We start from the raw sequence: 20948 nt of genomic DNA on the forward strand, positions 1-20948 counted from the left end.
CGGGCGCGGCCGAGGCAGGCGCTGGGAGGAAGCCGGGGCGTTTGTGGGAGGGCGGTGCGAGGGCAGGGAGGGGGCCGGGCAGGTGCAGTGAGCGAGGGGAACTTCCAGCGCTGGAATAGGCCCTGCGTGTGACCGTAGCAGGTAACTGCACCCTCTCTGCCTCAGTTTCCCCACGGGGGGAAGAGACTGCACTGGGGTGCGAGCCCAGGCTCTGCAGGCCTGGAGCGGGGTCTCCCTCCAGGCTTAGCCTGTGGCCATTGTCCTCCACTCCCCTGGGAGGAGGGAGCTGCAGGGGCTCATGCAGGTCAGGGGCCAAGGGTCAGAGGTCGCAGGAGGCAGAGCCACTGAGGCTGGCCCAGAGATCGCTTAGCCACCAGACGCAGGAGACAGCCAAGAGGTGGACGAGTTGGAGGAGGAGGAAGAAGCCCCCTGGAAGGGGAGCCTGGGGAGCCGCCTGAGCCCCCAATGCTGGGGCCGGCTCACACAGGCAGAGAGGAGGGTGTAGACCCCTGGCCAGTCCGGGAAGCTGGACACCAACCTGCCCTCAGGAACCATGCACCTGGCAGGCCGGAGGCCCTCCCGGGTCACCCTGAGGGCAGAGAAGGCGAGGACTAGCAGGTAGGGGGTCCGGTTTCTGGGCTCCAGCACCCCCACGCTCCGTGCCCACCCTGGCTCACCAGGTGGCTTTCGTTGGGGAACCAGAGTGAGACCTCAGGGAGTGCCCCCCACACACCCACGGAAATGGCCAGAAGTTTTCTGAACAGTCAAGTTCTGCTCACATCTCCGCCCCCCCGCTTCCCTTTCCCTCCGATGGATTCGATAGAGTCGGTCCTAAAGCCTCGCGTGGGGCGGGTCCCAGGGTGGACCTGGGGCGCCACAGCCACACTGGCCCAGAGTGGGGGGCACACGGGGCATTGATGAGATCAATGAATTGGGGGTGAAACCAGCTCCCCACTGCTGGAGAAGGCAGCCTGATGGGAGAAGAGAAATGCAGAGTAAGCCCTGTGGGGTGGAACCACAGCTGAGGCACTTCGAGAGCTCATGGTTTTCATTATAGAGATGACCGTGTAGATGTGTACGTGGGAGTGTGTGTGTGTCAGTGAGTGTGCATGTGTGAGGGTGTGCATACGTGTGTATGTGTGTGCATGTGTGAGTGTGAATGTGTGCATGTGTGTGTGCATGTGAACATTTCTGTGTGTGTATATGTGCATGTGAGTGTGCACACGTGTGTGCGTGAGTGCACATGTGAGTGTGCACGGACCAAGTACATGCATGTGTGGGCATATGTGCGTGCACGCACAAGTGTATGTACATGTGTGAGTGTGAATGTGTGTGTCCTTGTTTGCGTGTGAGCATTCGTGTGTGCATATGTGCATGTATATGTGAGTGTGTGTGTACACATGTGCGTGCATGTGAGTGCATGTGTGAGTGTACATGGATCTAGTATGTGCGTGTGTGTGCATGTGTGTGCACACGTGTGTGTGCGTATGCATGCATGTGTAAGTGTGCATGGATCAAGTGTGTGCATGCGTGTGTGAGTGTGCATGTGTTTGCATGTGTGTGTGAGTGTGCATGTGTTTGCATGTGTGTGTGCATAGATCAAGTGTGTGCACGCATTACATATGCGTGAGTGTGCGTGTGTGTATGTGTGAGTGTGCCTGGATTAAGTGTGTGCATGCGTGTGCATGTGTGTGAGTGTACGTGTGCACACATACATGTATTACCTGGCTCTGTCCCCTGAGAAGGGCTGCGAGCAGTGGCACCCAAGAGCAATGGGCAACCCCTTCACCTAGATCGTGGTCTCTAAATACGATTTGCCACCGACAGGAGCTGGGCTTCCTGGAGGCGTGCCTGGCACAGAGGTGGATGCGAGAGGAGCCTGTAAAAATCTTGTGGGAGGAAAAGTTCAGAGACGGAGACGTATCAGACGACGCAGAAGCCAGCTCGCAGGAGCTCCCAGTGTCCGCATCAGGGCGAGTTTGCATATTATAAAATGATTAGAAAAAAAGAAAGTAAAATAATTGAATAAAACAGGAGACCATGAATCCACACAGTTATAAATAAGCAAATGAATACATAGAGAGTCTGATGAGAACTCGGCTGGTTACAGGGTCTCAAGGAGTCTCCCCACGAAACACGCAGTCATCACTAAGGGGAAGGAGCAGCCTCCCGGGGAGAAGCCGGGCAGACGCCCCTCACTCAGGAGATGAGAGGGGATGTCCCAGCAACTGGAGGAGTCGACCGTACATGCCCTCGACAGGAGGCAGACCTCAGAGCCGGGTCCGTGATGTTCCTGCCAAATGGGTATCCCCTCAATCTGACCGTGAAAAAATACCAGCCGGGCTTGAGGAATGCTCCACAGAATGATGGCCGGAAATCTTCAAGGGTCTCAGGGCCGGAGGAGCTGAGGAAAGACCGAGGACCCGTTCCAGAGCCCAGCGTGCCTCCTAATCCCAGGCGGGACCCTTTCGATCCAAGGACATTATTGGGAGACTTGATGGACTTGGATTTGGCAATTGAGAATTACATGTCAGTAGGATGCCCATAGCTACCTCAGGGCTTGCTGGCTGTACGGTGGAGCTACGGGAAAATGCCTCTTGCTTCCTTCCTTCCCTCCCTCTCTCCCTCTCTACCTCCCTCCCTCCTTCCTTCTTCTTTCTCTCTCTCTCTTTCCTTCTTTTCTTCCTTCTTTCCCTCCCTCCTTCACTCCCTCCTTCCTTCTTTCCTTCCTTCCTTTCTCTTTCTCTCTTTCTCTCCTTCCTTCTTTTTTTCTTTTCTGTTTTCTTTCTTTCTTTCCTTCCTTCCTTCCTTCCTTTCTCTCTCTCTCTTTCTCTCTCTCTCTCTCTCTCTCTCTCTCTCTTTCTTTTCTTTTTTTGACTGAGTCTTACTCACTCCAGCCTTGGCTGTGAGTCAAGGGCTCACTGCAGCCTTGACCTCCTGGAATCAAGCAATCCTCTCACCCAAGAGGTTGAAGCTGCAGTGAGCCGAGATCGTGCCACCGCGCTCCAGCCTGGGCGACAGAGCGAGACCCTGTCTCTAAGAAAAATAAAAATAAATTATTACTGAATTATGGCTGGGCACAGTGACTCATGCCAGTAATCCCAGCACTTTGGGAGGCCAAGGTGGGTGGATCACCTGAGGTCAGGAGTTCAAGACTATCCTGGCCAACGTGGTGAATCCCCATCTCTGCAAAAAATACAAAAATTAGCTGGGCATGTTGGCTCATGCCTCTATTCCCAGCTACCTGGGGGGCTGAGGCAGGAGAATCACTTGAATCCAGAAGGTGGATGTTGCAGTGAGCTGAGATCACGCCACCGCACTCCAACCTGGGCAACAGTGTGAGACTCTGTCTCAAAAAATAAATAAAATAAGATAGATAAATAAAAAATAAATATCCATGAGTCAATGCTGATATAAATAAATAGTTGAACAAGTAAACAGTGGGGGGAAGAGGCCAGGCGCAGTGGCTCAAGCCTGTAATCCCAGCACTTTGGGAGGCCAACGTGGGCGGATCACGAGGTCAGGAGATTGAGACCATCCTGGCTAACATGGTGAAACCCCATCTCTACTAAAAATACAAAAAACTAGCCGGGCGTGGTGGCGGGCACCTGTAGTTTCAGCTACACGGGAGGCTGAGGCAGGAGAATGGCGTGAACCCGGGAGGCGCAGCTTGCAGTGAGCTGAGATCGCTCCACTGCACTCCAGCCTGGGCAACAGAGCAAGACTCTGTCTCAAAAATAAATAAATAAATAAATAAATAAAATGGGGGGAGGAGACAAATTTCCATGCAGAGTTCAAAATAATGTCACAGGCCTCCTCTCTCACGGAGGGGGAGCACAGCAGAGCCCCCAACCCCCACCTGGCTGTTCAGGGGACTTCCTTCCAAACACGGCAGCACTGAGGCCGACATGGAGGCGCCGCACGGTGAGGAACCAGCTATGCCTGAGCCGGCGGTGAATCAGGTTGACGACTCCCGACCCCACGCGACTCCACGCGGCCCCACGACAGGGGCAGGAAGGCACTTCACCTCTGTGCTCTTCCTCCCAAAACCCACAACCACCTCAGGCTAAGCATGAGAGAAACGTCAGACAAATCCCCACTGATGGGCACTCCACAAAATCGCTGACCAACCCTCCTCACAACGGTCAAGGTCATCGAAAGCAAGGGAAGCCAGAGAATTGTCGCAGCCAAGAGGAGCCGGAGGAGACAGGAGGATCCGGGGCGAGGCCCTGGGACAGGAACGGGAGGTTAGGGGAGTAAGGAAATCCAAGTAAGCTCTGGGCTTTAGTTACCATAACGAATCGTGCTGGCTCGTTCATTATGGCCAATGAGCCTTTTCCTGAGGACGAATGGGAAGTGGGCCCGGGGCACGCGGATGGCACTTTTATACTATCTTCGAAACTTTTCCATAAATCTAAACCTGTTCTAAAATAATAAGTGTGTTTTAAAGAAAGAAAAGACACAGAAATGCTTCCAGGCCCAGCAGCCCTGTGGAGACCGCTCAGGCTCCCGTGACAGCCACCCTTTGAGACGTCCCTGTCTCCACATCCGGCCGCAGGTCCCGTGCTCGCTCGGCAGATCAGATGGGGACCGTCTCCTGGCCCAGCCTGGACTGGCCCTTCCTAACCGTCCTGGCCACCCTAGCCTGATGACCCAGCTGATTAGGGGCCCTAGGCAGTGCCCGGTACTTTCCTGCCCCCCTTCCCCAGATCCAAATCACAGGCCAGGCTGGAGGGTCCAGCTGAGACCCTCTAGGTCAGGGATCTCCTCTTTGATGTGGGGAAACTGAGGCATGGGGGGAGAGTTGCCTGACCACCCACCAGGAGACGGTGACCAGAAACCTGTACGCACACGATGTCCCAGAGGCCCACCCTCTGGTCCGGCCTTTCGTTCAGGGCAGTGCACCCACCAGGGGCGGCCAGCCCCTCTCTCCACCCGGTGCCCCACCAGGGGCTGGCTCTGCCTGGTAGAGGCTCTCTGGACATCACCAGGGCGCCTCCGAGGTCTCCTGATCCTTCTCATTTGGGGTCCTGCTCTAGGAGAGGGACCTGCAGTGCCATGAAGAAGTGACCCCAGTACCCGGGCTCCACCACACGCTGGCAGGACAGGACCCAGAACACAGCTCTGTGCCCGCTGACCAGGGCTGGACAGCACGGCGGTCTGGCACAGGGTCCTTCCCCCTGCTTCCCGAGGCCCCAGCTAGGAACCTCCACAGAGGCCAGGAAGCCCCGCTGGCCCTCGCTTGCTCACTCCACATTCCGAGGCAGAATCTCCGCGAGGTCGAAGGGCACCGTCTTAGGGCCCTCAACGGACACCCCGGCCACAGCATCCCCTCCAAACCCCCAGGACACCAGCGCCCTGCGATGCCGGCTCCCGCGTCTCAGAAACCCCCGTAAACTGGAGTCACCAAATGATCGCCGGGTTTATTTTGCATTTTCATTCTGAACTGGATGGAACCTTCTTGAGCACAGAGGATCCTTTCCACTGTTTTCCTGAATTGTGGGTTCTGGCATCGTTTCTATGTGTTGCTGGTTGGGCATGACTAGAGTTCAACTTTTTGCTGCTGGACGGCAGAGGTAGGATGTGGTGCTTCCCGAGAGGCTCCGGGGCAGGCCCCACAGGTCCATCCACCTCCCCTGGGACCCAGCTCTGCAGCACCCCAGGTGAGGGGCCGGGGATGGGGCAGAGTGCCCAGGACTTGCCCTGATGGGCCCAGTGTTAGCCAATCAAAGCACTCACATCCCCACGGTGCTGACTGGTCCGCATCCCAGGCCTGACCCTATCGGAGTGTTCCTAGGAGGAGGGACCAGAGCCCCTGACGCGGGGGTGCCAGAGCCCTCTGCACACCCCAGCCCTGGTGTCTCGTGTGTCCCAGGTTCCCCCAGCCCTGGCGTCCCGTGTGTCCCTGGGTTCCCCCAGCCCTGGTGTCCCATGTGTCCCTGGGTTCCCCCAGCCCTGGTGTCCCGTGTGTCCCTGGGTTCTCCCAGCCACAGCCCCGTGTGTCCCCGGGTTCTCCCAGTCCTGGCGTCCCGTGTGTCCCTGGGTTCCCCCAGCCACAGTCCCGTGTGTCCCCGGGTTCCCCCAGCCCTGGCGTCCCGTGTGTCCCTGGGTTCTCCCAGCCACAGTCCCGTGTGTCCCTGGGTTCTCCCAGCCCTGGCGTCCCTTGTGTCCCCTGAGTCTCTTCTTCACTGTCAACCCTGGTGTCTCCCGTGTTCCTGCCTCACCCTCTTTCCTGGTGTCCCCCATCACCCCATCCCCTCACTTCCTGGGCTCCTGAGGTTCCCATCTTGTGGTCCTCGTTCATGGAACCAAGACGGGGCAGGTGTAGGCCTGTGGGGAGTCTGTCCAGAGAATGGATGAGGAGCAGGGTCGTGAGCAGGAGCGGTCTGGGCCACCCCTGCCTGTTCCCTGGGGATGCTGCCTGGAAGGAGTTCAGGTGGATATGGCCTCGGTGTGCAGAGTCAGCCCCAAACCAGGCTGGTCCCAGGCAGGGTGGGGGCAGGGGGAGCCCTGGAGTGGCTGTTGGGGGTCGACCCCTTGTGTTGGCAGTCGGGGGACAGGCAGGGGGTTCTGGGGCTCAGAAGGGGAGGAGGTGGGCTGGAGGCCTCAGTGACCAGCAGGTCCAGGGGAGTCGGGAGGTGGGGTGGACGGACCTGCAGGGACAGTGTCAGTGCTGGATGGACGGAGAGCACAGGGAGCTGGGACTGGGGGTGAGACCATGGGGAGCTGGGTTGGGGCTGGGGTGAGTCCGTGGGGAGCTGGGCTGGGTCTCCTGAGGTCACACCCGCACTCTCGTCTGCTCCTCCCTCTGCGGATGAAACTCAGATTCCACGATAACGAGGCACCTGCAGACCAGGGGACCTGCACAGACAGCCCCAGATGTGGACATTGAGGACTCGTAGGAGGACTTGAGTCTCATACGGGGAGTGGGAGTGATGGAACAGGAGCACCCTCATCTCGGACAAACACTGCCACTTTCAGTTCCAGCTCCCTTTCCAGCCTCCTGCATTTCAAGGACATCACTTCTCTTCTAACTACAAGCAGCCAAAAAGCAGATAAGGCAGGCTGAGCACAGAGGGAGGTGGAGGGAAAGTCTTTTGGGTAACTGCCAAACTTCGCCCTCATACAACGGGCCCCAGTAAAACAGTGGGCCTTACTAACACCTTCCTTTCCCTTCAGGTGCACCAACACAGGGAAGCTCAAGGCAGACGGGGTACGCCGTATCCCTGCAGCTGCAGGAAGATGTATGGGAACAGACACACAACTATCCCTCCCAGAGAAGCGCAGCGAAGAGTCACAGAAGCACTGCAAGTCTCTGATAAGCTCTCCTGCCCTCAATCCTTGAAATGCTTAGTCTCAGGCCGGGCGCGGGGGCTCAAGCCTGTAATCCCAGCACTTTGGGAGGCCGAGATGGGCGGATCACGAGGTCAGGCGATCGAGACCATCCTGGCTAACACGGTGAAACCCCGTCTCTACTAAAAAATACAAAAAAACTAGCTGGGCGAGGTGGCAGGCGCCTGTAGTCCCAGCTACTCGGGAGACTGAGGCAGGAGAATGGCGTGAACCCGGGAGGCAGAGCTTGCAGTGAGCCGAGATCCGGCCACTGCACTCCAGCCTGGGCGACAGAGCAAGACTCCGTCTCAAAAAAAACAAAACAAAACAAAACAAAACAAAAAAAACTCTTAGTCTCTGAGAGCGTGTGGCTCTGACCTGACTCAGCCAGCCGTCCCTCTCCGGTTTGCTTAAAATAAACCTGTCCCTGTTGACTGTGAGGCCACCCTTCGTGTTTCTCTCCTCTTTCTTTAATTCTTACAGGGAGCAGGGCCCCTTCCTGGCTGAGGACACTCCGTGCTGTCCCCTCTCAAGGCTGTTTTCTCATCTGACAAGGGGATCTCTTGTGAGCCCCCCACCAAGTGAGTCGGGGAGGGCTGGCCCCACCCCCGTGGATTCGGAGTCCGTAGGAGAGGTGACACCTGTCATGTCCCCACCTTGTGGGCACCTTCCTGTCTCTCGGAGGGTGGCCCGTGGTCATGAGTTCCCCATCCCGTGTCCCTCTTGGGGAAACAGGTTACAGGGCAACTGGTCTTGTAGCATGGGGCAGCCAGGCCGCCTGGGTGCAGCTGTGCCTGAAGGCCTCCTGGCACCGGGACAGGGCAGCTGATCCCACCAGCGGGAAGGTGGTGCGTTCCGGTGCTGGGATCCACCAGCTGACAGGCGGAGCTGTGAGCCTCCAGTGCTCAGCCCTCGGCAGGGCCTGCCTGGCAGCCCCACACACAGAGGGCATCAGGGTGGCGGGGGCACGTGTTACATGGGGGACCGGGGTCTGAGTCACCCACTTCCTCCGTATCTGGATGGGAGGGCGCAGCGCCCCTCCTCCACGCCGTCCTGATCTGGAAGGATAAATGGGGAGGGGAAAGCCTGCTGGGTAGAAGGAACAGCGAGCGGCCAGGGTAAGTCCCCACTCTCAGAGACCCTGACATCAGCGCCACCTGGAGCAGAGTGGCCCAGCCTCACACGCAGAGCACCAAGACCCAGGCCCCCCGTCCCAGCTCCATTCTTCACCCCATAATCTGCAGCCCCCAGCCCTGCCCCGTGAGCCCCGGCCAGGCCCACGATGCCCCTCCTTGCTCCCCAGATGCTGAGCCTGCTGCTGCTGGCGCTGCCCGTCCTGGTGAGCCCGGCCCACGCGGCCCCTGGTGAGTCCCAGCCGGGGTCCACCCTGCCCCTCACCACATTCCACAGGCCAGGGCCTGGGTGGGTTCTGGGGAGGCTGGGCTGGCCCCCACACAGGGAAGGGCTGGGCCCAGGCGTGGGGCTGCTTCCTGGTCCTGAACTGGCTCCTGCCCCAGCCCCAGGCCAGGCCCTGCAGCGAGCGGGCATCGTCGGGGGGCAGGAGGCCCCCAGGAGCAAGTGGCCCTGGCAGGTGAGCCTGAGACTCCACGGCCAGTACTGGATGCACTTCTGTGGGGGCTCCCTCATCCACCCCCAGTGGGTGCTGACCGCAGCACACTGCGTGGGACCGTGAGTCTCCCGGGGCCTGGTGGGGTGGGCGAGGGCCGGATGTGTGCCCTGGCTCCCGGGTGCTCCTGGAGGCTGCCCAGGGCCCTGAATAGGAGCCTCCGCTGGCCAGGGACGTCAAGGATCTGGCCGACCTCAGGGTGCAGCTGCGGGAGCAGCACCTCTACTACCAGGACCAGCTGCTGCCGGTCAGCAGGATCATCATGCACCCGCAGTTCTACACTGTCCAGACCGGGGCGGACATTGCCCTGCTGGAGCTGGAGGAGCCCGTGAATGTCTCCAGCCACGTCCACACGGTCACCCTGCCCCCTGCCTCGGAGACTTTCCCCCCGGGGACACCGTGCTGGGTCACCGGCTGGGGCGACGTGGACAATGATGGTGGGTCCAGGACAGCGGGAGGCTGGGCCAGGTGGGCACCAGGTCACAGTCACGGGCCAGCCCCTGGGGTGATGGGGTCCCTCAGGGCGGCTCAGGGAGGGGGATTCTGAAGGCCAGGATGAATGGAGGGGGCAGTGGCGAGAGGCAGCCGGTGCCCTGAGCAGAGACGGTGAGTCCAACAGGCCTGGGCGCCCCCCAATCCCAGGGCTTGGGCAAGTCCCTTAGCACCTCCGTGCCTCGGTTTCCCCTAGCCTGAAAGGGTGCATCGAAAGTTCGTACGTCGCGGACTTGCTACGTGGAGAGGGAAATCACAAGGGGGTCTTGCTGGAAGGAGAGAGACGGGTGCTGGGATGAGACCGGCCTGCCCTCCCTCCCTGTGCCACGGTCAGCTCAGGGGCCTGGGACTTGAGGTCGTGGCAGGTGATGTGGGGGGCTGGACAAAGCTCACTCTGAGCCTCCATGAGGCACATTTTCACTTCTAGTAGGTCTTGTCCCCTTTTTATCCACAATTCAGAGCAAAGCTTTGGGGCCTGAGCAGCGGCCCTGGGCTGTGACCTCGGGGTCACTCAGATGGGGGGGAGCCACAGTCCTGCTCTGTTGGGGGCCGCACCGGGGGTGGTGGAGAATGAAAGAACACACACAAAGACAAAGACACACAGAGAACATGGCGGCCGCACTCAGAGCCTTCGCCTCACTTTATTTATACTCCATAAATTTCACGTCAGCAGAAAGAATGTAATGCAAAACAAACTTTCTTTTCCCACATGTAACCTTCTACTCAGTACCTTGTTTCTATATTCTTAGTTATCTACCCGCCTTCTTGGCGCCTACGGGAGTTCATTAAAAGTTCAGTTGGAGCTACTGTCCTTGAGCCCTATCTATTCTCAGCATACTGTTTTCAAAGGCCCCTGCACTGCTCTTCCACCCCACACAGAGGAGAAGCTGAGCCCAGGGCCCTGTGTTCCCCTCCACTGTGGGTCTGACCGTGGACCGTGGGCCCAGCCCAGACCAAAGTCAGCTGAGCCCAGGGGGAGACAGGGGCCCAGGCCCTGCACTCCTGTGCCATGGAGCCCAGCCTGGCAACCTCCAGGGCCCTCCCCTCCCTTCCCCAGATGGGGCTTGAATGAGGCTGGGACCCAGGACCAGCCTCAGGGGAGGGGCCCGGCCCGCACTCACCGCCCTTCCTGGGGGCCGCAGGCACAGAACAGTGCTGGCCACTTGGCGCTGTCTCCCCCGGCCCATGACTCGGCCGCCAAGTCCACGCCGCAGCAGTCATCCGGCCCCAGGCCCGGCTCCACCTCCCGCTCTGCCCACAGTGCGCCTGCCGCCGCCGTACCCACTGAAGGAGGTGGAAGTCCCCATAGTGGAAAACCACCTTTGCGATGCGGAGTATCACACCGGCCTCCACACGGGAGACAGCTTTCGAATCGTCCGCGACGACATGCTGTGTGCAGGGAGCGAAAAGCACGACTCCTGCCAGGTGGGTCCTCGTGTCCCTCACCCCGATCCCCGGAGCCTGGCCGGCGAGCGCTGACCCCTGCCCTTCACAGGGCGACTCCGGAGGGCCCCTGGTCTGCAAGGTGAATGGCACCTGGCTGCAGGCGGGCGTGGTCAGCTGGGGCGAGGGCTGTGCCCTGCCCAACCGGCCTGGAATCTACACCCGTGTCACCTACTACTTGGACTGGATCCACCGCTACGTCCCCGAGAAGCCCTGAGCCAGGCCTGTGTCACCCGGGTCAGCGGAGGGCCAGCCCCTCCTGCCCAAAACACCACTGCTTCCGACCCAGGTGGTGACTGCCCCCCAACACCTTCCCCCATCCTGAGCCCCCGCCCGCATCCTGAGCCCCCTCCCCTCCCCTAAGCCCCTCCCCCATCCTGAGCCCCCTCCCCTCCCCTAAGCCCCGCCCGCATCCTGAGCCCCCTCCCCTCCCCTAAGCCCCTCCCCCATCCTGAGCCCCCTCCTCCCCTAAGCCCCTCCCCCATCCTGAGCCCCTCCCCCATCCTGAGCCCACCCCAGGCCCCCCTGCCCCTCCAGCCCTCCCCCGCCCAGGTAGCAGGTGGTGGACGCCAATCCTCCCGAGTGCTGCCTCCCATTAAAGTGCATGATGAAAAGCAGGTGTGGCCGTCACTGAGTTTCTGGCCGTGGGTGTCACGTGGGAGGAAGGGTCCAGGCGTGGCCTGGGGCAGCTTCGGGAGCTGCAGGGTCCTGGTTCCCAAGGCACTGTGGAGCGGGGCCTCCTCAGCAGCCCTGGTCGGTGAGTCGGGGCGCTGGTGGCTCCCGGTTTGGAGGAGGAGCAATTAATTTCAGTCTCCTTGCGGCAGAGGGAGGCGATTTCTCCCTCGAACACGGAAGCCTGCCGCGGCCACACTGAGGGTGTAAGTCCTCGGCTTCCCGTCTGGGTCTTGGTGTCCTGTGAGTTGCACAGATCAGGGGCTGCAAGGGAGGGACTCTGAACGCTGCGAGGGCAGAGCAGGGTCCAGTGGGGTCCGGCTGGGCAGGGACGTGGCTCGGAGGACTTGGGAATGGCACTTATCACTGCCCCCTGCCTGTCTTAGAAAGCCCAGGAGCCAGGGCAGTGTGGGAGGCCTAGGAGCCCCCGGGAAGTGGTGGGTACAGCTGGACCCTGGACCCCGGACCCCAGCTGAGGGCGCCCTGGGACGCGGGCAGTGGCCACGTCCCCTGAGGCCCCGGGCTGTGTCCGGCAGGTCTCACCTTGGGTTTAGAGCAACCGGCAACCTGGCCTGGGGCTCCCCGCTTTCTCCCAGGAAGGGAAGTGTGGGGAGCGTAGGAGGCAGCCACATCCCCGGGAAAGAAAGGGCAGTGCCCTACCCGTTCACACCCCGGGAGCCTTTCCCCACTGCCTTGGAGCGCGGTGACTCCCCCGGCCGGGGTGCCCCTACCTGCTCTGCTCTGCCCCACTCCGGAAAGACCAGGGACGTGGGAGAAAATGTAAACCCAGATGTGGTTTCTGCACGGAGGCTCAGAGCCTGGGTTTGCCCTGAAGCCCTTGCCCTGTGGGGGTCCACCCCACCCTCACCCCCAGGAGTGACAGGCAGGGCAGGTGAGGGCAGGTGGGAGGGTGAAGGCCAGTCCCCCAGCCGCTCACCTGCAGAAACTTCTGCCGAGGAGCTGGGAGCGCCCCCCCGCACCAGACCCTCCCTTTTGGCCTTCCACCTCTTCTCTGCCCTGCGGAGGTCCTGGAAACACAGGGGCAGAGCAGGAAGCCCCCGGTTTGGGGAGCTGATTGCGGAACCAGACATTGACCTGCAGCCTGGGGTCTGGGCGCTGAGTCTGCCTGGTCCAGGTGCAGAATGAACAGGGCGGGAGGAGTGACAGGGCCGCTCTGGGCATCACCTGTCCCTCAGAGCACTGCTCTCCCTGCCCACACTGGCGTGGCCCTTAGAGGAAGCGGCCCAGGAAGCCACACCCTGTGGAGGCTCGGCCTTTTGCCGCCGTCCACTCCCGTCTTGCCCTGCATGGCAGTGTCTGAGCTCTGGGACCCGACGCCTGGTACAAGACGGAGTCGGGGCAGGAGCCTAAACCTAACCACTGCCCTGGGAGGCCAGGGCCCAGGGACACAGAGGCCCCAGCACAGGAGGGGCGTGCAGTGCGCGGGCCTGGATCCCCCAAGCCCCCACCCACCGCGCCTCCACCTCCGGTGAGTTTCTTGCCTCGGTTTCCTCATCTGGAAGCTGGCATTGAAGCAGCACCCATGAGTATCTCCCCCAGAGGATGGGAGACGCATGTCCACGCAGGGCCCGGAGACGCACGTCCGCGCAGGGCCCGGACCATGAATGTTCTCAGCATCTCTGTTACCATAGCTGAAATGTGGAGGCCTCCAGCAGGAGGTGGCTGAGCAAACCGTCCTGCTACAGCTCGGAACGCAAATCCGCCCCACAGAGACGCCGCACACTCTGCCCTTTCTCAGCTCTTTAATCAGACAGAGACGCAGGGAGGCCCTGCCCTCCCTTCCCCGGCACCTTCCCCACCCCGGCATCAGGGAGTCCTGGGTGCTGAGGAGCCAGAGAAGCCGGGCTCAAGCTGGTGGCCTGCAGCAGCGGCCGAAGCGGAGATCGCTGGGAGAAAGAAGGTCCCGGTCCCTCCTCAGCGGACCCAGATGGGAGCCCAGCCCGGCCTGCTCAGGGCAATTCACCGACTTGCTGCAGGATCCAGGGCACGTAGGTCTGGACACGGGCGTAGACGCCGGGAAAGTCCCGCAGGGCACAGCCGTAGCCCCAGCTGACTACCCCCACCAGGCGCCAGGACCTTCGCACCCTGCAGACCAGAGGGCCGCCGGAGTCGCCCTGAGGAAGGGAGGAAAGGGGTCACCACTGATCTCTGCGACGGGAGCAGGGTAGGTAGGCAGGGCAGGCCTGGGGCACTCACATAGCAGGAGTCACGGCCCTCGCTGCCGGCACACAGCATGTCATCCAGGATGAGCTGCTGGTCGCCAGTATGCCCGGAGGCATTGCGGTACCGCTGGTCACAGACGGTGTTCTCCAGCACCTGCACACTCACCTGCTGCAGGCGGTAGGGCGGCGGCAGCGACTCTAGGGGGAGAGGTGACCTGGGCTGGCACAGCGGAGACGCCCCTGCCATCCACCCAGCAGCCCCAGTGCCTCCCCTGGGTGGGAGGGAAGGTGGCTCCCCTGCTGCGAAAGGCCCCTCGTCCCTGGGTCTCAGGCTCCCAGCCTGAGCATGGTGTGTGGGACCCCAGGAGGTGTGAGGGCTCATGTCTCCCTCCAAACTCCCAGGGCTCACAGTTGGACGGACCAGAGAAAAGTGGAGGGATGAGTTTTTCTGTTTTGTTTTTTTTTCCCCCTCCAAAAAATGCCTTTTGGTTTTGAGGTGTTTTCATTTGTGATGGGTTCTTCTTCTTCTTTTTTTTTTTTTTCCTTTTTAGAGATGGGGTCTTGCTATGTTGGCCAGGCTGGCCTCAAACTCCTGGGCTCAAGCAATCCTCCTGCCTCTGCCTCCCAAAGTGCTGGGATTACAGGCATGAGCCACCAAGACCCCCCCCCAAAAAAAAAGAGTAAAAGCCTTTCTTAAGTAGAAAAAAATGGGAAGTATTTTCCCCTCTGAATATTGAGTCTGGGGCTTGGTCTGGCCATCGGCAGTCACGGGACCCCCGAGTCTCTGGGCCCGGGCAGCACAGAGCTGTAGGTAAAGCAGCCGGAGGTGCTAGCACAGCCATGAGCAGCTCCGTCTCTTCCCTTTCTGGAACTCATCCCCCCGCCCCCGGCCCCGCCCCCCCAGAGCCCTGGAATGAGGCGTTTTGGGCCCACAGCCTGAGTCCTTCCCCAGCCCCCACACAACACGCACCGAACATCTTGATCGCGCCCCAGCCGGTCACCCAGCACTTGTCCCTCGGGGTGAGCTCCAGCGAGACCGGGGAGAGCTTGACCGTCCTGATGTCAGCGGCACAGATTACGGGGTTCGCCAGCTGAAGCAGGGCCACGTCTGCACCCAGCCCCGCGGTGACGTAGTTGGGGTGGACGATGATCCGGCTGACGTTCAGCAGACCCCGGCCCCCGTACAGATACACGTCCCCGGCGTGGATCCGGTAGGTGGACGGGTCGGTGTCCTTCCTGCCGGAGGACAGACCGGGCTGCTCAGGGGGCCTGGTCTGCGGCGGCCCCACTCCCACCTCCCCTCGCTGGGGTTCCCGGCCCGGGACTCACTGGAAAATGCAGTGGGCGGCAGTCAGCACCCACTGGGGGTGGATGAGGGAGCCCCCGCAGATGTGCACCCAGGAGGCCCAGTGGTAGCTGTAGATCCTCAGGCTGACCTGCCACGGCCACTTCCCCTGGGGGGCGTTGTGGCCCCCCACGATGCCCACCAGGTCATTCTCGGGAACGGGCACTGGGAGCACCAGGAGGGGGTCAGGGAACCCAGCCTCTGCCACCCAAGCCTCACCCCACACCTGCCCTCGGGCAGAAGCCGGTCTGTGCACGTGTGCCCTGGATCCTGGGGACAGGGGTGGCAGAGCCCCTGGGAAGGGAGGGCTGTGTGGGGTCGGGGCTCACCTGGGCTCCCCGCGCTGCAGCTCCCCAGGGAGGAGACGGCCAGGAACAGCAGCAGCAGCATCTGCGGGGAGAGTGCGTGGGGTGTGGGCTGGGGGCTCAGACCCAGGGTCAGGGGTGGAGGGTGTGGGCTGGGGGCTGCGGACTCAGACCTGGGGTCAGGGGTGGAGGGTGTGGGGTGCAGGGGCTGGGGGCTCAGACCCGGCGTCAGGGGTGGAGGGTGTGGGGTGCAGGGACTGGGGGCTCAGACCCGGCGTCAGGGGTGGAGGGTGTGGGGTGCAGGGACTGGGGGCTCAGACCCAGGGTCAGGGGTGGAGGGTGTGGGGTGCAGGGGCTGGGGGCTCAGACCCGGGATCAGGGGAGAGGACGTGGGGTGTGGGCTGGGGGCTCAGACCCAGGGTCAGGGGAGAGGGTGTGGGCTGAGGGCTGGGGACTCAGACCCGGGGTCAGGGGTGGAGGGTGTGGGGTGCAGGGGCTGGGGGCTCAGACCCGGCGTCAGGGATGGGGGCCAGGAGCCGCCTGCAGGCATCAGGGAGGGGATGGTGCCCTTACCGTGCGGGCACTCAGCAGCTCTCTCCCCGGCAGGCACTCGGCAGCTCTCTCCCCCAGCCCCTCGGAGCCCCTTTATCCTCAACCGCAGGAAGTGGGCAGCTGCCTGGTCAGTCCTGTCCTCAGAGGAGGGGCAGTGGGGGAGTGGCCTCTCGTTCAGCCACTGGGTCGCTGTTCCCACGGCATCGCCAGCCAGAGTAGAGCCAGCAGGGTTAGGGGAGAGAAGGGTGTCTCAGCTGCGACTGCAGAAGCACCAGCAGGTTCCCGGAATGCGGGCGAGGCAGGTCAAATGGCGTCCCCACCTTAAGCCGCCCCCGGCGATGCTCAGAGTCAGGCGGCCAAGATTCCTCAATGCCCAGGGCAGGTGGTGACAATGTTGACAACGTGGGCAGAGTTCCTGCCCCGGGGCTGCACGGTGGGCTCCCAGCTTCCAGAACCACTGCCCACAGGCAGATCAGTGCACAGAGACCGAAAGCAGTGGGGCTTCACCAAGGCCTGGGCCCATGACCTGAGGCCAAATCATCACTGCACAGGTGGAAACGGGGCCCAGAGGAGCCAAGTGCTGGCCATGGAACCCAGCACCCGGGGCCCCATGGCCAACCCCAGGCTCTGTCATCCCAGGTCCACGCAGCGGCCCAACCCTGGGCCTAGCTCTTCTCCGCTGGTGGCCAGGGCAGACAGTTCTCTTCCTCACAGAGACACCTGTGACACTGGCCCATTGGGACGTCCTGGCAGGTGCAGTGTGGACATCACTGCCGGGGGCTCGAGGGGCCCCTCCCCAGACTCCACCCAGGGCTCCATAATGGAATTCGCCCCAACTCTGGGTAGGCCGAGCAGCTCAGCCAGAGGTAGCAGAGTCTCCTTCTCCTGGCTGGAGCCCCCAGCTCGCCGCCAGCCCCACCCTCCGTCCCCTTCCTCATCCACCAGGAACAGCCTCTCCTTGGTGACTCAGGAAAGCACCTCTAACCCCAGCTCAGGCCCCTGCCCACTGAGCTCCCAGCTCTGAGTGGCCTCTGGGTGGCTGGTGATGCCAGTGGTGACAGTGACTGAGTCCTCGGGGCTGGCTGTGCCTTGGGAACCACTAGGAAGGTGGCTGGGGAGACAGCACACCCAGGCCTGGAGCCGCCTCCGGCCAGGGAGTGGGGGGCAGGCCCTGAGCTCTGCTTCAGGGATCCCAAGCCAGGCTGTCCTGTCTGTCCTCAGCCCTGCCTGTCCAGGGGGCCTGGGCAGATGGCATTGGAGTGGACAGAGGGAGCCAGAGGGCCCGGAGCGGGGCATGGGATAGCCAGGGCGCTTGGCTCTGGGGCAGCCCACTCTGGGCGTGGCGGAGTGTCGGTGGGTGGAGTGGCCAGGAGCTGCTGGGATTTAGGACTGGGAGTCTGAACCCGGGAGGCTTTGGGACAGCCCAGGCAGGGCCGAGCCCCATGGCCAATCAGAGAACGCTTTGCTTCCCAGGCCTGGGAAGAGCCAGGAGGCACCTGGAGAAACAGCCCAGGAGAGACCTGGAGGGAGGGCAAGATGTCCCAGCCTCTTCCGCCAGGGCGAGCAGGCAGCGGCCCTCGGGTGAGAAGGAGAATGGAGACGGCAAGGCTGACGTCCTCATGCCCCCACCTCGGCTTGGAGCTCACTCCTGGGAAGGCCGCCACGGCACAGCGAGGGACACAGGGGCGGGACGAGGGCCAGCTCTTGAAACACCCTGTGTCCTACTTTCTGTGCTGACCACGGAGGTGCGGGCCCATCCCTCACAGACGGTCCTGGCTGCGGCTGTTGGGCAATGGCACCTGGGAACACGATACCTGTTTGTCCTGATAGGGTCGGGACCAGACCACCATGAGAGCGTTTGGTGATAGGATCAGAGGAAGGACTGGGGGCCGTGCAACCGTTAAGACTGGGGTCAGAGGCCCTGGCCAATGATAGGGTCAAGTTCAGGCCTGCGGCCAGGGCGCCCGAGCCCAGGGACATCATTAGGCAAAGGATGTGGTTGCTTCAGGCCAGTGTTGCAAAAGGGTTGGGCTGAAGAAAACACCAGGCAGAGGGTCCCAGCTCAGGGGCCCAGGGGCCTCAGAACAGAGTGTGCAGCGCCCGAGGTCACTGGGACCTGGGAGATGAAGGGCTCATGACCACGATTCTTCCATGTCCCACGGTCACTCAGCCTTTGTGTACAAATGGAACCCTGGTGTCCATCAGTCTGGCTTCCCTGGTGTGGAGTCAGCTCTCACAGACCTGCAACGCCCTGTACACCGGGTGCCCTCTGCTCACACTGGGCACCCCTTTGTGACGAGGCCGCTGAGCTGCACTTCCTGGGTTGGGAGACCGTTTCCCAAAGGCGTTTTAATGGAGCCATTTAGTTTGTGATGAGCTTAAAACCCGCATTGATATGACTTGAAAAACCAGAAAACATTATCTTCTTCCAATGTGAAATAGTTTTTAAGGTAAAAGACCCAGGCCAAAATACGTTTTTGAAGTAGAAGTTCTGCATAATTCTAAACCTTGCAGTCCCCGCTCTCGCCGTCCGCTGTCACTTCCCCGGCGTACACACGTGTGTTCACGAGAGACAGCTGTGCGGTGACGGTGCTGTGAACACTTCCCTCCCTGCTAAGGACCTTCAGGAGAAACGTCGTGCTTAATGGCATGTCGTACCCGGCTGTATGAATTTAGGGAAACTTATTTCACCCGTTCTCCATGGACATTTAGGCAGTTTCCAACAATTTGCTGTTATAAACAATAATGGGAGGGGCCGGGTGCGGTGGCTCACGCCTGTAGTCCCAGCACTTTGGGAGGTCCAGGTGGGCAGATCACAAGGCCAGGAGTTCAAGACCAGCCTGGCCAACAGAGCAAAATCCCATCTCTAACAAAAGTGCAAAAAAAAAAATTAAACAAGTGTGGTGGCACACACCGGTCATCCCAGCTACTCGGGAGACAGAGGCAGAAGAATTGCTTGAACCCAGGAGACAGAAGTTGCAGTAAGCCCAGATCGCACCACTGCACTCCAGCCCGGGCAACAAAGCGAGACTCTGTCTCAAAATAATAATAATATGAATGTTCTTGCATGTACAGAAGATGTATGCTTGTCCCAGTTAATTACGCACAGTGCATAATGCTCAGTCAGGTGTGTCTGAGTCCAAAATGATACCCAAACTGAGATCACTGAGCCATTGAGATCCATCCACTTACCCATCCGCCCATCAATCCACCCACTCACCCATCCAGCCATCCACTTACCATCTATCCGCCAACTCACCCATCCATTCACCCACCTTCCTAACCACACACCCACTCACCCATCCACCCATCCATCCACTCAACCATGCGCCCATCCATCCACTTACCCATCCAGCCGTCCACTCATCCATCCATTCACCAACTCACCCATCTGTTCATCCATCCTCTCAACCACACACACAATCACCCATCCACCCATCTACCCACCCATCCATCCACTCACTCACCAATCCACCCACTCACTCATCCATTCACCCATCCACACATTCATTCACTCACCCACTCATCCATCTTTTTTTTTTTTTTTTTTTGGAGACAGAGTCTCACTCTGTGTCCCAGGCTGGAGTGCAGTGGTGCGATCTTGGCTCACTGCAACCTCCACCTCCCGGGTTCAAGCGATCCTCATCCCTCAGCCTCCCAAGTAGCTGGGACCACAGGTGTGTGCCACCATGCCCGGCAAATTTTTGTAATTTTAGTAGAGTCGAGGTTTCACCATGTTGGCCAGACTGATCTCGAACTCCTAACCTCAAGTGATCTGCCCACCTTGGCCTCCCAAAGTGCTGAGATTCCAGGCATGAGCCACCGCACCCGGCCTCCATCCATCTATTCTTCTATCCCTCGATCCACCCACCCATCCATCCATTCTCCGATCTTCCCATCCCTCCCTCTCTCCTCCAACTAGTCACTCATTATGACTTATTCACATACTTCACCATCTATTCCAATTATCTGGACGAGACACGCCACCCCAGCCTTTCCCAGTTGTGCTTCTCTTGGGGTGAGTTGAGGGGAGAGGTGTGGGTCCAGAGCTGGGGGAGGACTTCTCCAAGTGTGTGCAGGCCAGCCTTGCTCAGCCCCGTCCTACCCAAATTCCCCGGGGACAGAGCTGGGGGCTGGTGATTTAGAAGGATGAACCCCACCCAGTAGCAGAGTCTGAAATGGTTAAATTTCTTTCCTCACAGTGAAAATAACTTTATTGTTCCCTTTATGTGCACAGTGCACGTTTGCTATCACTGCTCTAACGATGCAGTGAGATGCAAGAGTGTCCAGGCTTCTCCCGCAGGTGCAAGCGGTTTTTCCAACTGGTACCGCCCTCTGTCCAGCCTGTAGGCTCATCCTTGCAACCAAGCCGCACCTGATGCCTCCGGGGACCACTCAGGCTTCCCTTCCCGGCTAAACCTGACACCCAGGGGAGCGGCCTCTTGTTCTCCTGTGGACTCTTCTGTCTATGACACGACCTTCTGCTGCATTTCAAATCCCCGTCACACACCCACCACCCACCTTTTGTCCACCTGAGATCGAGGTAGGACAAGGTTATTCCCCTATAGCCCAGGACATGCCACCTAGTGACATCGGTAGAACGAATGAATAAATGAATGGCATGAATGAATGAGATCTTGAAAATGACTCTGAATTGTGGGTGAACCTGCCAACACCCTTGCTTTGTGACGGGGTACACGGCATGTAAAACGCAATAGGGGTGAGGTGCAGTGGCCTGTAATCCCAGCACTTTGGGAGGCCGAGGTGGGTGAATCACCTGAGGTCAGGTGTTGGAGACCAGCCTGGCCAACATGGTGAAACCCCGTCTCTACTAAAAATACAAAAATGGGCCGGGCGCGGTGGCTCACGCCTGTAATCCCAGCACTTTGGGAGGCCGAGATGGGCGGATCACGAGGTCAGGAGATCGAGACCATCCTGACTAACACGGTGAAACCCCGTCTCTACTAAAAATACAAAAATTAGCCGGGCGCGGTGGC

At 60.3% G+C, this 20948-nt stretch overlaps 2 protein-coding genes and 1 long non-coding RNA gene across 3 annotated transcripts; 2 read left to right on the forward strand and 1 right to left on the reverse strand.

Annotated features, from left to right (window-relative positions):
• Positions 1 to 8520: 8520 nt before the first annotated feature.
• On the forward strand, positions 8521 to 11270 carry LOC103225859 (tryptase delta). The gene is made up of 5 exons (XM_007981152.3): positions 8521 to 8696; positions 8850 to 9021; positions 9131 to 9396; positions 10713 to 10876; positions 10947 to 11270. Exons 1-5 carry the CDS (start codon positions 8615 to 8617, stop codon positions 11109 to 11111), a joined length of 849 nt encoding a protein of 282 aa, XP_007979343.3. The 5' UTR covers positions 8521 to 8614; the 3' UTR covers positions 11112 to 11270.
• Positions 11271 to 13315: 2045 nt separating this feature from the next.
• On the reverse strand, positions 13316 to 17415 carry LOC103225927 (putative serine protease 29). The gene is made up of 6 exons (XM_007981163.3): positions 15973 to 17415; positions 15424 to 15484; positions 15079 to 15259; positions 14720 to 14985; positions 13784 to 13947; positions 13316 to 13701 (listed from the first exon to the last, which is right to left on the reverse strand). The coding sequence occupies exons 2-6, from the start codon at positions 15482 to 15484 to the stop codon at positions 13537 to 13539; spliced, it is 837 nt and encodes a 278-aa protein (XP_007979354.3). The 5' UTR covers positions 15973 to 17415; the 3' UTR covers positions 13316 to 13536.
• Positions 14858 to 20581, forward strand: LOC103225920 (uncharacterized). Its single transcript, XR_494596.3, has 2 exons — positions 14858 to 14960; positions 17425 to 20581. It is a non-coding gene; the product is annotated as an uncharacterized lncRNA (long non-coding RNA).
• Positions 20582 to 20948: the final 367 nt, after the last annotated feature.

The sequence above is a fragment of the Chlorocebus sabaeus genome, chromosome 5 (genome assembly GCF_047675955.1).
Source record: "Chlorocebus sabaeus isolate Y175 chromosome 5, mChlSab1.0.hap1, whole genome shotgun sequence".
Taxonomy (NCBI): Eukaryota; Metazoa; Chordata; class Mammalia; order Primates; family Cercopithecidae; genus Chlorocebus; species Chlorocebus sabaeus.

What these genes read in the sequence shown, in the direction of transcription:
- LOC103225859 (XM_007981152.3), top strand. Translation starts at nt 8,615, where the DNA reads ATGCCCCTCCTTGCTCCCCAGATGCTGAGCCTGCTGCTGCTGGCGCTG. An exon ending in CCCGGCCCACGCGGCCCCTG is followed by an intron (nt 8,697 to 8,849) that starts GTGAGTCCCAGC and finishes CTCCTGCCCCAG; the next exon opens with CCCCAGGCCAGGCCCTGCAG. An exon ending in AAAAGCACGACTCCTGCCAG is followed by an intron (nt 10,877 to 10,946) that starts GTGGGTCCTCGT and finishes TGCCCTTCACAG; the next exon opens with GGCGACTCCGGAGGGCCCCT.
- LOC103225927 (XM_007981163.3), bottom strand. Translation starts at nt 15,484, where the DNA reads ATGCTGCTGCTGCTGTTCCTGGCCGTCTCCTCCCTGGGGAGCTGCAGC. An exon ending in GCCGCCCACTGCATTTTCCA is followed by an intron (nt 14,986 to 15,078) that starts GTGAGTCCCGGG and finishes GTCCTCCGGCAG; the next exon opens with GAAGGACACCGACCCGTCCA. An exon ending in GGGCGCGATCAAGATGTTCG is followed by an intron (nt 13,948 to 14,719) that starts GTGCGTGTTGTG and finishes CTCTCCCCCTAG; the next exon opens with AGTCGCTGCCGCCGCCCTAC.